This window comes from Planococcus citri, chromosome 3 (assembly GCF_950023065.1).
Source record: "Planococcus citri chromosome 3, ihPlaCitr1.1, whole genome shotgun sequence".
NCBI lineage: Eukaryota > Metazoa > Arthropoda > Insecta > Hemiptera > Pseudococcidae > Planococcus > Planococcus citri.
The window spans coordinates 72,231,882-72,244,533 of record NC_088679.1 but is presented as its reverse complement, the minus strand read 5'-3'; the positions used below and the strand labels follow the sequence as shown (position 1 = coordinate 72,244,533).

Here is a 12,652-nt window from a genome sequence, read left to right as displayed (position 1 = left end):
GCGAGATAGTGAGATGTTTGCTGAGATCATTAGGTCATGTTTGATAGGTATTATAGTGATGAATAAAATTCCTTGGCCGTGATCTCAGATTCTTCCGCAATAATGTGAGATAACTTTCAATTGTTTTCAGCATACCTAGGAAAAAGCTTCATATCTTATTGGATCAAAACTAATCCAAGTTAACAAAAATAAAATGCTTATATTGAAGTAATTAGATTAAAATAGATCCAAAGAGGGTGAAATTAGGAACCGAATGGGTCAGATTGGATCCACGATTAAATTCAATTCACAATCTAATCAGATTCAATTTGATTCGAAAACTAGCGTGATCCAAACGTAAAACATCCTAGCTGAGCTCGTCCATTTCTATAAAATAGGTATTTAGAACGAATTAAATCATAGACCAAACTGGATCTGTTCAGGTTCAGGTCTGTTTGTATTGCACCATTTTTTTTATTAAATTGGATCTGATTGAAGACTAGATCCAATTATTAAGTTTAATTTTTTCCCCATAATATCGCAATGTTCGCGTATATTTACGTATTTTACTGTCTGTTTGTAATGACTGTGACTTGTTACTGTCTTCAATTTGACGAATTTTGTAATATTCTTTGTAATTTTTATGCTTTTCATCCAGAATTAATGTAGGTACCTACCTAATATCTGACAAACTTTTCATTATTTTCAAAAATTGATATTAGTTTTGTGAGATTTATCTTTTTTACTGTCATTTTGTAGATTGTATGGATTTTCAATAGTTTTTAGGGAGGTCGTCAGCTGTGATAAATGTAAGGGGAGAAAGGGTGGTGGCAGATTTTGCATTAATATCTACAATTTCATTTCCTAAGATTCCAACGTGGCTGGGTACATACATAAACTGTATGAAGAAGTTTAAATTTTGTAAGTCAAATAGAGTTTTATGAATATTTTGAATTAGAAGGTGATCGAAAAAAAGATTTTGGATAGCAGTTAGTGAGCTGAGGGAATCACTTTGAATTAAGGACTTATTTTCTGATTCATAAGTGAGTAGTGATGGGATATTATCGATATTTCGGGATATCGATATCGTCAAAATATCGGAGGTCTCATATCGATAATATCGATATAATATCGGATGTTTTTGACGTTCATAAAAATACCATAAAACAGCTGATTTTTGATGAAAAGAGAAACTGAATCATCTCTAAGCTGTTTCTATTCCTTATTTTTTGCTTTTTCAGTATCTAGCTACCTATTTGGCGATTTTTAAAATAATGATGACATTGATGACGTAATGTCAACATTTCATCATTCTACAGATATGGCCCATGGCTACCATTAATACCTGTGATAATCACTATTTTACTCTAAAAGACTCTGAAAATGCTCAAAAAGAGAAAAAAAACACCTCGCACAATTCATTTGCGGGATTTTTACATAATTTTTAAAAATTTTCCGATAATCGATTATCGGATTCCAAATATCGATATATATCGACGGCGGCAAATATCGATATATATCGATAAATATCGATAATATCCCACCACTATAAGTGAGTATATCACAGAGAGAGTGGAATGAGTTCGGCAGTGTAGGTGTAGATTGAAGAACAGTTATGGAGTTTAAAATTTGAAATTCTATCATTTAGAGTAGGCATATCCTGAGTGAAGTGTTGGTATTTTTGATTCATCTGTAAAGCAGAGATTGAATTTTTTGTATTCTGATAAAAGTTCAAGATAGTTCTGTTTTATTACTAATGGAGAGTGGCTATTTTTTAAGTAGTTATTAAGCTGTAGATTAACTTGAGGAGGCTTTAGAAGCCAAGGGGGGGGGGTATAATATTTGTTTTTGGATGAGAGTTTTAGGATTGATTTGAAGATCATTCAACATTGTGATGAAATTAGAAATGGGTCCTTCTATATGGTCAAAATGTTGGGGGTTTGGTGGGTTGATTGAGTTTTGGAGTGGATGGGAAGGGTTGGTGGATGCATTTGAGATGAATTTGTTTGTTATGAGAGTTCTTCTAAAATCTGGGGGTAATTCTCCTGCTTCACAATAAAGGCTATCTATTGGGGAGAAATAGAGGGCTCCTTAACAGATCCTTAAAGCTGAATTTTGAATTGTTTTTAGGATATTAGAAGTTTTATTTGAGATATTTGCAAAACATGGGCTTCCATACTCCATTTTACTGCGAATTAGAGATTTATACAAGTGAAGTAGGAGTTTGCGAGATGGATTATACTTAGTAGGTATTTTTGATTATTTTCAACAGATATTGGCGTTTCATGAGATCTGATTTTACTTTTGGGAAATGAGGAGTCCAATTTAGTTTTCTGTCAAAAGTTAAGCCAAGAAATTTAGTAGTGGTTTTGAATTCTAAAGAGTGTCCTTTGAAGTTGAGAATGAGATCTGGAGGAATCTTATTTTTTTGAGGGAAAGGTAACAGTGGGTTTTTGACTCTGAGGAGGTTAGACCATCAGAATCTGCCCATGATTCAATTTTTTCAAGGGTTTCTTGGATTACATGAAGAGTTAGTTGAATATTATTTGAACGAAAGGAAATGTTTATATCATCAGCAAAGATTCTCAGAGAAATGGGCCTAGAAACAACGTTGATTTTTTGTAATGTTTCAAGTCATTTCAACAAATTATTTAATTTTAATACCTAATAGATATTTGATCAATTTTGTATACCTAATTTTCAATAATTTTTGCAGAATTTTACTCAACATTTCGAGATTTAGGTAGGTATTGTTAAATTTTAGTAGTTTTGAATTTATTTTCTCTGATTTGAACGAATCTCAACGATGTTTTTTTTGGCCAAACTTTTCTCAATTTTTTTGAAATTTCAAATGTTGACAATTTGTACCTAGTTACGAGTATTTCCAGTGAGTTTTGTGTAGGTACCTAATTTTTACAGTTTTTTACAATACTTTAACTCATAGACATTTTGCAAAAATCATGAATGTTTTATCAATTTTCTGTAATTTTCAAAAATTTTATTTCTATCTACATTTTAGGTATTTTTTGCGAAGTTTTGCTCAAATTTCACGATGTTATAGGTATCAATTCTCATCTCATTTCAACAAAATTCTTCTGTACAACTTTTGCAAAATTTTTCTGATCTTTGTTGTTGTGATTTTTTTGCAGGAACCATTACCAAATTGATCTTTTAGCTAAATAAATTAGGTATCTAATTGGAATTGAAATTGAGTTTTAATAATTTTCAGGGTTTTAACGATGTTTTTTTTTTTTGCCAAAATGTTGCTCAATTTTGCTAAAATTTCATCAATTTAACCATTTTCCAAGGTATAATGATCGGATCTGATCAGGTCTGAACAGATCTAATTTGCTCAATTTCTGATCAGATTAGGGTTGATCAGATCTATCCAAATCTGGTCAGATTTAATTATATTTCTCCTCTTGGATATGACTGGGTCAGTACAGCTCAAATCCGATCAAAACTCTGATCTGATCACTTTGTTATACAGTAATTTTTATGTATCTACATTTTAAAAATGTTGTAGATATGTTTTGTATAAGATGATATTATTTTAACAATTTTTAAAACAATTTTAGAAAAATTCCACTCAATTTTTTTGATGCCTTCAAAAATTTGTTACCCACCTGTTTTAGCCTAGCAATTTTCAATTCGCAGTTGACAGTCCCAATAGATAGCGCTGCTACATAGGGTTGCCAAACGTTGGGTATTTTACCGAACAGTTCGGTATTTCCCTGATTTGTTCGGTAAGATTAATCAACCCTTACCGAACAATAGAAAAGTTCGGTATTTTCAAAAAAATCGAGAAAACCCTTCAAAAAAAGGAAATTTAAGAAATATATTCGGTATTCTCAACAAAAAAAACTAAAAACAGTACCCAAAAAGCACTTTTTGTGGCGTTCTTTCATTATTGAGCACTTTATTTTTCATACTTTTGGCTTTTTTATGGATTTTTCAGGCAAAAAATTTCGGAGACTTCTTTTTTTTTTTTTTTTTTTTTGCTTTTCAATTTGGTGTTCGGTAATTCCAAAATCTGGATTTGGCAACCCTATGCTACGAGCAATGAAGCAATGAAACTAGGATAACATTTTTCATTACATGTATTCTTATGGGAGATTTGCGATTTTCAAAAATTAATTAAAAATCGTGTAATTATTGTAGGAGTGTAATTTTTACATCAAATGAATGTTTAATTCTTCTACTTTTTGAGAAAATTTATTCTTAAACATTGTTTTTCTTGTGAAAAAATTGCTTTGCACTTCCTATGTTTTTCAGCATTTCAGGATACAATAAACAATGCAAATACGTTGTAAATGCGGTGCAATTTTTTTGCAAGAAAAACCATGTTTAAGAGATTGTAATAAATTTTCTCAAAAAGTAGAAGAATTAAACATTCATTTGAAGTAAAAATTACACTCCTACGATAATTACACGATTTTTAATTAATTTTTGAAAATCGCAAATCTCCCATAAGAATACATGTAACGAAAAATTATGTCCTAGTTTCGTTGTAGTTCTGTTTCCACCGCTAGATGGCGACTACTTTGCTGTCAAGTGCGAATAAGTATTTTATGCAATTTTGACGAATTTTCGTTCAATTTTTCAGCCATTTTCAAGGTTTGTTCTGCCGTTTGAATAAAGTTTCATCGATTATTTAGATAACTTTTCGCCATCATCATCAAGTTCCAAAAGTTCAAAGCTTCCAAGTTTATTGAGCGACCAAATTTTTTTTCAATATTTTTTAACACTCATTACCTAGAAAATGGCTGAACCGATTTCGATGAAACTTGAAATCTCACTAGGCCAGCACGATTCCTACGAAGTAGTAATACTTACGACCCTCAATTTTTTGGTGAATCATTCATGAACGAATTGATCAATTTTTTGAGAGAACAGAGAACCAACCGCCAACGAATCGATTAATTCTTTAATTTATGAATTAATTCGTTTGCGAATGATTCACAAAAAATGATTCAATTCGTTCGTGAATGATTCACCAAAAATTGAGTAAATGAATCGATTCGTTCGCGAACGAGTCACTTGTACGAATTGATTCGTTCGCGAACGAGTAGCTTATACGAATCAATTCCTTCACGAACGAGTAACTTATACAAATCAATTCGTTTGCGAATGATTCACAAAAAATAATTCAATTCGTTCGTGAATGATTCACCAAAAATTGAGTAAACGAATCGATTCGTTCGCAAACGAGCCATCTATACAGGGTGCTCAGAAATATCGAGTACCCCAAAGAAAGTTTTCCATTAAAAATATAGGTTGGCAACGTGAAATAATAGATGCATATGATTGGTGGAATGTTATCTCTCCAGTCGAACAACCAATCATGTGCTATCATTATTATCATTCGCTGTGACCAACCAAAGTACCTATTTTATTTTAGTAGAAAACTTTTTTAGGGGTACTCGATATTTCTGGGCACCCTGTACGAGTACGAATCGATTTGTTCGCGAACGAGTCACTTGTACGAATCGATTCGTTCGCGAACGAGTCACTTGTATGAATCGATTCGTTCGCGAACGAGTCACTTGTACGAATCGATTTGTTCGCGAACGAGTAACTTATACGAATCAATTCGTTCGCGAATGAATGTTTAAAAAAAGTGGATCAATTCGTTCTCGTAAAAGATTTTTATTTTACGAAAAGTCATTTGATTTTAGATTATTTTCAATCATTAAGGCAATGTTTTATGACTCTTGAGTTTTAATGCAATTTTATTATTTTTGGTATTTATTCGGGATAGTTTCTGGAAAACGATGTTACCTGAAAGCAGTATCACCACTTTTTAAAGCGGTTTTAACGTGATTTCTTTTGAAATGCAGAATTTTGATAAACATAATAATTATATAATGCTTGAATTAAATTAGATAAGTAGGTACCTACCATTCAAGTTTCAAAGTGCATTTCGGAATTCGTTTGTCAAGTTAAAGTTGATGACCTGATTTTATTTGTTAATTATTCAAAATTGTTGAAAAAATTCCAGGAAGGTACAGATGAATGAAATTCAAAGCTTATCTACTCGTAATTTCTGATAAAGCCAAAGTTATCATTTACACTGGTGCTTGAGGTTGTAAAATGATGAACGATATGATTCTCATTTATTATTAAGTAAAATATGCATTTCATGTCGTAGGTACCTAATTATGCTTTAAAATTTAACTTTTCATGACGTTCAATTTCAGGGGAAAAAACGACCAAGAATGATAATAATTTTCATGACTCGGTTTAAAGCAACTTACCTACTCGTATCATCGTAGAAACGATACAGTAATGTAATTTTCAAAAAACCACGTCAGTCATACAATTTGAACAGATGTTCTCGTATGTAGTTTATAGTCTAGTGCGAGTGCACGCAGACCAATGTTATCGTATCGTAAATTCAGTTCTAAATAATTATAGTATTTTTCATTCGGTTCCAATTGTAGTAATTTATGTGTAAATGTGCGGGCCTTTCGCGTAGCCCTATTAATAAATTTATTTGTTAAAATGTGAATAATGGTCTAGGTATTTTTGCGCGTTATTGATTTATTATCTATTTATTTTTTAAATTAATGATCGAACTAATTATGTGAATTGATTAACAAACAAAATATGTGACGTTCGAACTTACCACATTAAGTAGGTAGAGTGTCCTCCCCCAATTATTTTTAAAAATGCGTCCCCGATTATTTAACCCATTACGTCTGAATCCAACATGGCTACGATACATCACGGTCGAACCAGCTTTGATATTTTTCGCCATCAGCCACATCCTGTGCGATTTCCTCAACACGAATTTATACCTGCAGAAATCGTGTCGAGACGATAAAACTCGCGAACCAGACTTGAATACATTTTGCGACGATGAAAGACGAGGCATCACGTACGTGTCTTGGATCAACACGAATTTCGTCTGTTATAAAATGATCTTAACCGTTCTCTGCGCCGCATTGGTAACCAGCTGGAGTGACGAAGCTGGCAGAAGACGTCGTCCCTTGATCTTGCTCCCAATTGCTGGACAAATCCTGGAATCTGCCTCCGGTTGTGTGCAGTCTTACTTCTGGCATTGGTCTCCGATCGACGCGGTTGTGTCGAATTTCATTATCCATGTGCTCTTCGGAGGCATGACTTTGTTTGGAATCGGTTGCTATGTGTATATTTGCGAAACATCATCGTTTGAAAATCGTACCATGAGATTGGGTATCATATCGGCTATCAAAATGGTATGCACTCCTGTCACCAATGGGTTCGCTGGATTCGTGTTTAGGCAGATTGGATTCTTGCATTGTTACCTTTTATGCCTGATGTTTAGCTTGATCTCGATGCTCTATGCTGTTACATTTATCAGAGATACCAGCGTACCTATCAAAACCACTAGTACAGTTTGGAAGTCATTTAACTTGTGCAAGTTACCGGAGAATTTTAAAGTTGTGTTTAAGAAGAGTTTGGGTCAGAAGAGGATCATTGTTGGGATCTTACTCATGATACAAGTTTTAGTCGTATTCGCTACAGAAGGTTGGTTGGAAGGATTCACAACAAAGAGATGATGGGATACCTACCTATGATATGGTATAATATCTCGAGTACCTTTTTGATTTGATAATTTGTTTTGCAGGAGAGAAAAGCATTTTTTATTTGTATTTTAGATACGGATTCAAATGGGATGAAAGAACCTATGGATATTACATCGCTTATAAATTGGTTGGTGTGATTGTAGGTCGGTTGCATTATTTTAATAGGATGCTTTTTCTCGTAGGTAATTTTTTGTGTTGTTTAATTTATTCTTTTTTTTCAGGTACCATATTTTGTTCTGTGATATTAAGCAGAGTGTATAAAATTCACGATGGTCTGATCGGAGCTTTCGCTGGATTTTGGGATACCATTGCTGTCCTGTGTTATTTAAATGCTGATCAAACTTGGCAACTTTATACGAGTAAGAATTGGCATCTGTCGTTTGTTTTTTGCGAATAGAGCTGACTATAATATTGATACATACCCAACTAACAAAAAAATAGTTGAACTGGACTAAGCTAATAATTCGAAAGAGTTTTACAAAAATACCTAACCAGCCAAAATTTCAAGTATCAAAGTGCATTTTTTTAATTTTTGGTGAATTTTTGAAAACCAAACCAGCAGATTTTTGAAAGTTGAAATTACTACAAAATTTTCTCCAGTGAATTTGGAAACCTGAAATTCGCTTTTTACTCTAATTCTCAATTCTGCAACTTTCAACCACATTTAAAAAAATGTATGTCTTATTTCTGAGATATATTATTAAGTCGACTGGAAATGGTTTTAGGCTGTTTTGAAGCTTTTCAAAATCTTTTTGAATCTCCAGTTAACCAAAATAATGTCATAAAATCTATCGAAATGAACTTTGGGGTCCACAAACTAGTTCAATGCATTCTAGTGATCCTCTTTTAAAGTTCAAAATCAAAATTTTCTGGTTTCGAACTGCTTATTTTTCAAATTTTCAATTATGAAACTGTGATAAAATATACAGTCTTGGACTGACCGAAAACGATTTTAGAAAAATGATTGATGATCGCTGAATTGGGTCCTTAACAAGCACCATCAATTTGCGTACGTGCTGAAGTTGATTTGGACGATTTTTATTGCACTTTTTGGAGATCTGGAATTTACCGAATGTGGCTCAAGTCTTCAAAATATCTTGAAACCTGCACCTTCAATCGACTCAACATGTTGGAATTAGGGTACTCGTATAAAATAATTTCCATCTTTCCGATTTCATTCGGTAAAATTTTGTGGTCAAATTTCAACGATCAAAAATTTTCTGGAGGCTCCAGAACTACGCAAAACTGTTTTAATCCCGTTTCCGATTGATGAGAGGGGGAGGTCAGGGTTCAAATAGAATACCAACCAAATTTCAGTTTTTTGATCAATTTGGAAAAATTTTGATTTTTTTGCAATTTGGTCTCAAATTTTATTTTTAAAGTCAGAGTCATCTGAAATCGAAAAAATGCACTTCAGCTCCTGAAATTTTGATTGCTGGTGATGTGTTTTTGCATATACTTACTCTTTTGGTGTAAGTAAGTACCTAACTAAAGAGGGCCTCCTGAAAATGTTTCACACCCAATCCCTCCTAAAGCAAGTATATTTTTTTCAATAATGAAGCATAGGTTTCCAAATGGTAAGACTAAGTCCAAAAAAATATTGATAAGAAATTCATGGTACTTAGTACAGTTTGGAAATGTAGAAATGGCCCAAATTGGCTGAGTTTTTGATATGTTATAGCCAAGACCCTTGGGCACAACATATCAAAAAATCGGCCATTTTAGGCGGCGATTTTTATGCTAGATGGCGTTGCAGCCTCAGAAATCTTGAAAATGGATTTGGTGTCGTTTGGAAACGTAACTATGCTTCAATTGTGATCAGAAATGAGTTGCTTACAGAACAGAATTTCTTCACAAGTTTTCCTCTGTGAAGAAGTCCCTCCTCCATCAAAAAAATCGATAATTTGTTTTCAAAAAGAAAAATAATTATTAGATAAGTTTCTTCTGAAAAGTTTCTTTAAATAGGATTTTCCTTAAAGAATGAAAACTTTATTTTTGAAAGTCAAGGTCACGAATAAATTTTTTTCACAACAAATAATTTTTGGAGAGACGTTTTTACTCATGTAGAGCTTTTTTTATCACGAGAGAATTTTTTAAAGATTTGGTTCCATGAAGTTTCCATTTCCCCTTCAAAAATAAAGTTTTCAGTTTTTCTTAAAAATTAAGTTTGCATTTTCTCTCCAAACATAAAGTTTGCAGGCTTTTTTCAAAAACGAAATGAAGTTTTCATTTGGTTTATATTTCAATTTTAATTTTCAAAAATGACGTCTGCATCATTTCATCTTCTAAAAATGAAGTCAACAAATTTTTTTAAAAATCGCGGGTCTTCTAGATAACGCAGGTCTAGAGCCAATTGTTCCTTTTGGCCCCTTCCCTTATCAGCAGTACCTATTGCCAAAATCATCGAGTAATTAGGTAAGTGCTAGGTAACTTATTCTGATACAATGGAGCAAAAATTTTTTAAAACCCTGATTAATTTTGATTAAAAACTTTTCTGGGTGTAATTTCATTTTTATTTTTAAGTATTTATTCAGCTATTTTTCATTTATTTACTTACCATTGTCTCAACATTTGGCTACGTTTATGTAAAAATTTAAAGAAAAATGAAGAAACATTTTTTTGTGAGGAATGAGGCAACACCCCAAAATCATTTTTTGTAGTTTTCGAATGAAAAATAAAAAAATTGAATATATTATGTAATTCTTTACTATTCATTCATAAATTAGATCAAAATAAAAATTTAGTCATCTGCTTTTAATTTTTCATCAAGATTTAAGTAATTCATTCATTCATTCAATATTCTGATTCTAAGTACATAAGTAAAAAATATATTTGGCTTAGGCATTTTTTGAATTTCTAAAAAGTTTTTAAAGTAATTTTCTTTAATTTTTTGAGGAATCCGTCAAGTTGAAAAAAAATAATAAATTGATATCTGCGTAGGTATAAATATTTATTTTAATGTTCAGAGGGTTTAAAACACATTTACTGAGGTACTTCCTTTTTTTTTTTTTTTTTTTTTTCATTTTTTCCAGTTCCTTTATTGGATATTTTTCATGGAGCTGCTAAAGATGCATATGGATCTTTTCTCAGCAAATTTTACAGTGATGACGAATTTGGTAAGAAAGAAAATATTGAACACAGTTTTGTGTAGAAAAAGGTCGAGTGCACTGTGCATTGAAAAAAGAGTGCGTTTCAGTATTTTAATGCTCTCGAGGGTGGGGAAAGAGTGGCAAATAATCAAGCTGCATAACTAGAAAAAATGTCGACTTTTCGAAACGATTGCTACTTACATTGCTGAGCACTTCTTTTTCTTAAAAAAAAAAAAAAAAAAAAAAAATGAAAAACTTTAAAATATTAAATTCTTATTGGGTGGTAGGAAAAAGGAGTGAAATTAAGGGCCGATTCCGCATACTTTTTTGCATAAGCAGCAGGCGCTAAAATTCACACGTTGCAAGTTTACTTAATTCAAGTACATTTACTTTCAAGTACTTGATCATGTCTGATCAAATAAATTTACTTGTATTTATTATTTTTCATCGTGAAATGGAATGGATAATCCGCCAATTAATTGAAAAGTCAAGTTACTTGCGGTTGTTTGAATTGAATAAACTAGCCACGTGTAAACTCCAGTTGTCACCTTGCATCTTCAGATCTGGAGATCTACTGAACAGAATTGAATGAAATTTAAAATATATATACTTTGAAACAATTAAAAGAAAATGTCGGATGGGATTTTCATTTGATTGAATATTTTTCGTAGAATTTGAATTTGAAAATCAACGAAATTTGAACACTTTTCAATCGTTGTTCATTCCAAAACTATTCAAGTAATTAAAAATCCCCTCCGACATTTTTTTCTAATTGCTTCATAGTATCTATATTTCAAATTTCATCAATTTTCGTCGGATAGATCTCGAGATCTCAACACTCGAAAATCAGGCGGATCGGGTATGCAATCGTGTATGCGGAATCGGCCCTTAAGCACAAAAATATCCCCTATAATTTTTTTCATCATTTAACGTTCCTATTCGAAAATATGAATAAACTAAAATGATCAACTTCTGACTGACTGAAAGTTTTCCTAAGAAAGAAATTGAAATTCATTTTTTGAGCGAGCAGCTAAAATATTGAATGATAATGAGTTACAAGGATGTAAACTATGCACAAATAATGAAAATTATTTTTAATTCAATTTTTCAGGACGACTGAGCTCAGTGATCATGACATTCGGTTTGATCGTTCCAATCTGCCATCCGATTTATAATACTGTGTTCCGAAGTACCATGGATTACTTCCCTTCTGCATTTTTCATGATAAGCGCCATCGTCGACGTTCTAGTGTGTTTTTTATACGGGTACGAGTTCGTATATTTTGTCTGTAGAATTTTAATCGAGTTTTCAATAAGATAATCAAATATTGTGTATGAAATAATACACAATTACACATGCTATATGAGGTTACTCTAAAAGTAATCATTGCGTTGAAAGATCGTGATTTGATTTACACGTGATCGTGGCATTACATTGATGTAATTTTGGAATCTTACCAAATTGGTGGCAAGTACAAATAGGTACTTTCTTCAAGTCACGTTTGTATTTACGATTGAAGAAAATAACTTCTCAATAGCCCAATACTTATTGTTAGCTTCCATTTGCGCAACTTAATGTAATTTCATTCGTTAAAAGTTGAAACGTATTTAAAGTCATTCTGAGTGAGATTAGTTAACGTTGTTTTTGATTTCGATCGTGCACGTACTTGGTTTTTCAATAATGAATGAAAAAATGACTCGTTTGTAAGAGAATGAGATTAAATGAGATAAGAACTATAAATTTTATATACAACTATAAATAATGCTTTTTTAAAATTTTCATTACAGATGCACTTACGTATTAAGCAAGAAAATGATTTAGAAGGGTTGGAATTCTTGAAGAATTAGCGAAAGATTTATTCGTGAAGAGTATTTCATTATCTCACTTGTTCCTGACATCGTATCTTTCGTTTTGATACTATCTGTTGTTTTATTTTTTTAAATAAATTTTTCGTACATTAAATTCCTTAAGATCAGAACCATGTCTCTGAACAAATATTTAGCAGCTTCTCTA

The 12,652-nt window shown here is 32.1% G+C and overlaps 1 protein-coding gene across 1 annotated transcript; it reads left to right on the top strand.

Annotated features, from left to right (window-relative positions):
• Positions 1-4,188: 4,188 nt before the first annotated feature.
• On the top strand, positions 4,189-12,617 carry LOC135838965 (proton-coupled folate transporter-like). The gene is made up of 6 exons (XM_065354800.1): positions 4,189-7,491; positions 7,592-7,693; positions 7,772-7,909; positions 10,583-10,666; positions 11,751-11,904; positions 12,427-12,617. The coding sequence occupies exons 1-6, from the start codon at positions 6,651-6,653 to the stop codon at positions 12,458-12,460; spliced, it is 1,353 nt and encodes a 450-aa protein (XP_065210872.1). The 5' UTR covers positions 4,189-6,650; the 3' UTR covers positions 12,461-12,617.
• The last annotated feature ends 35 nt before the right edge of the window (positions 12,618-12,652 follow it).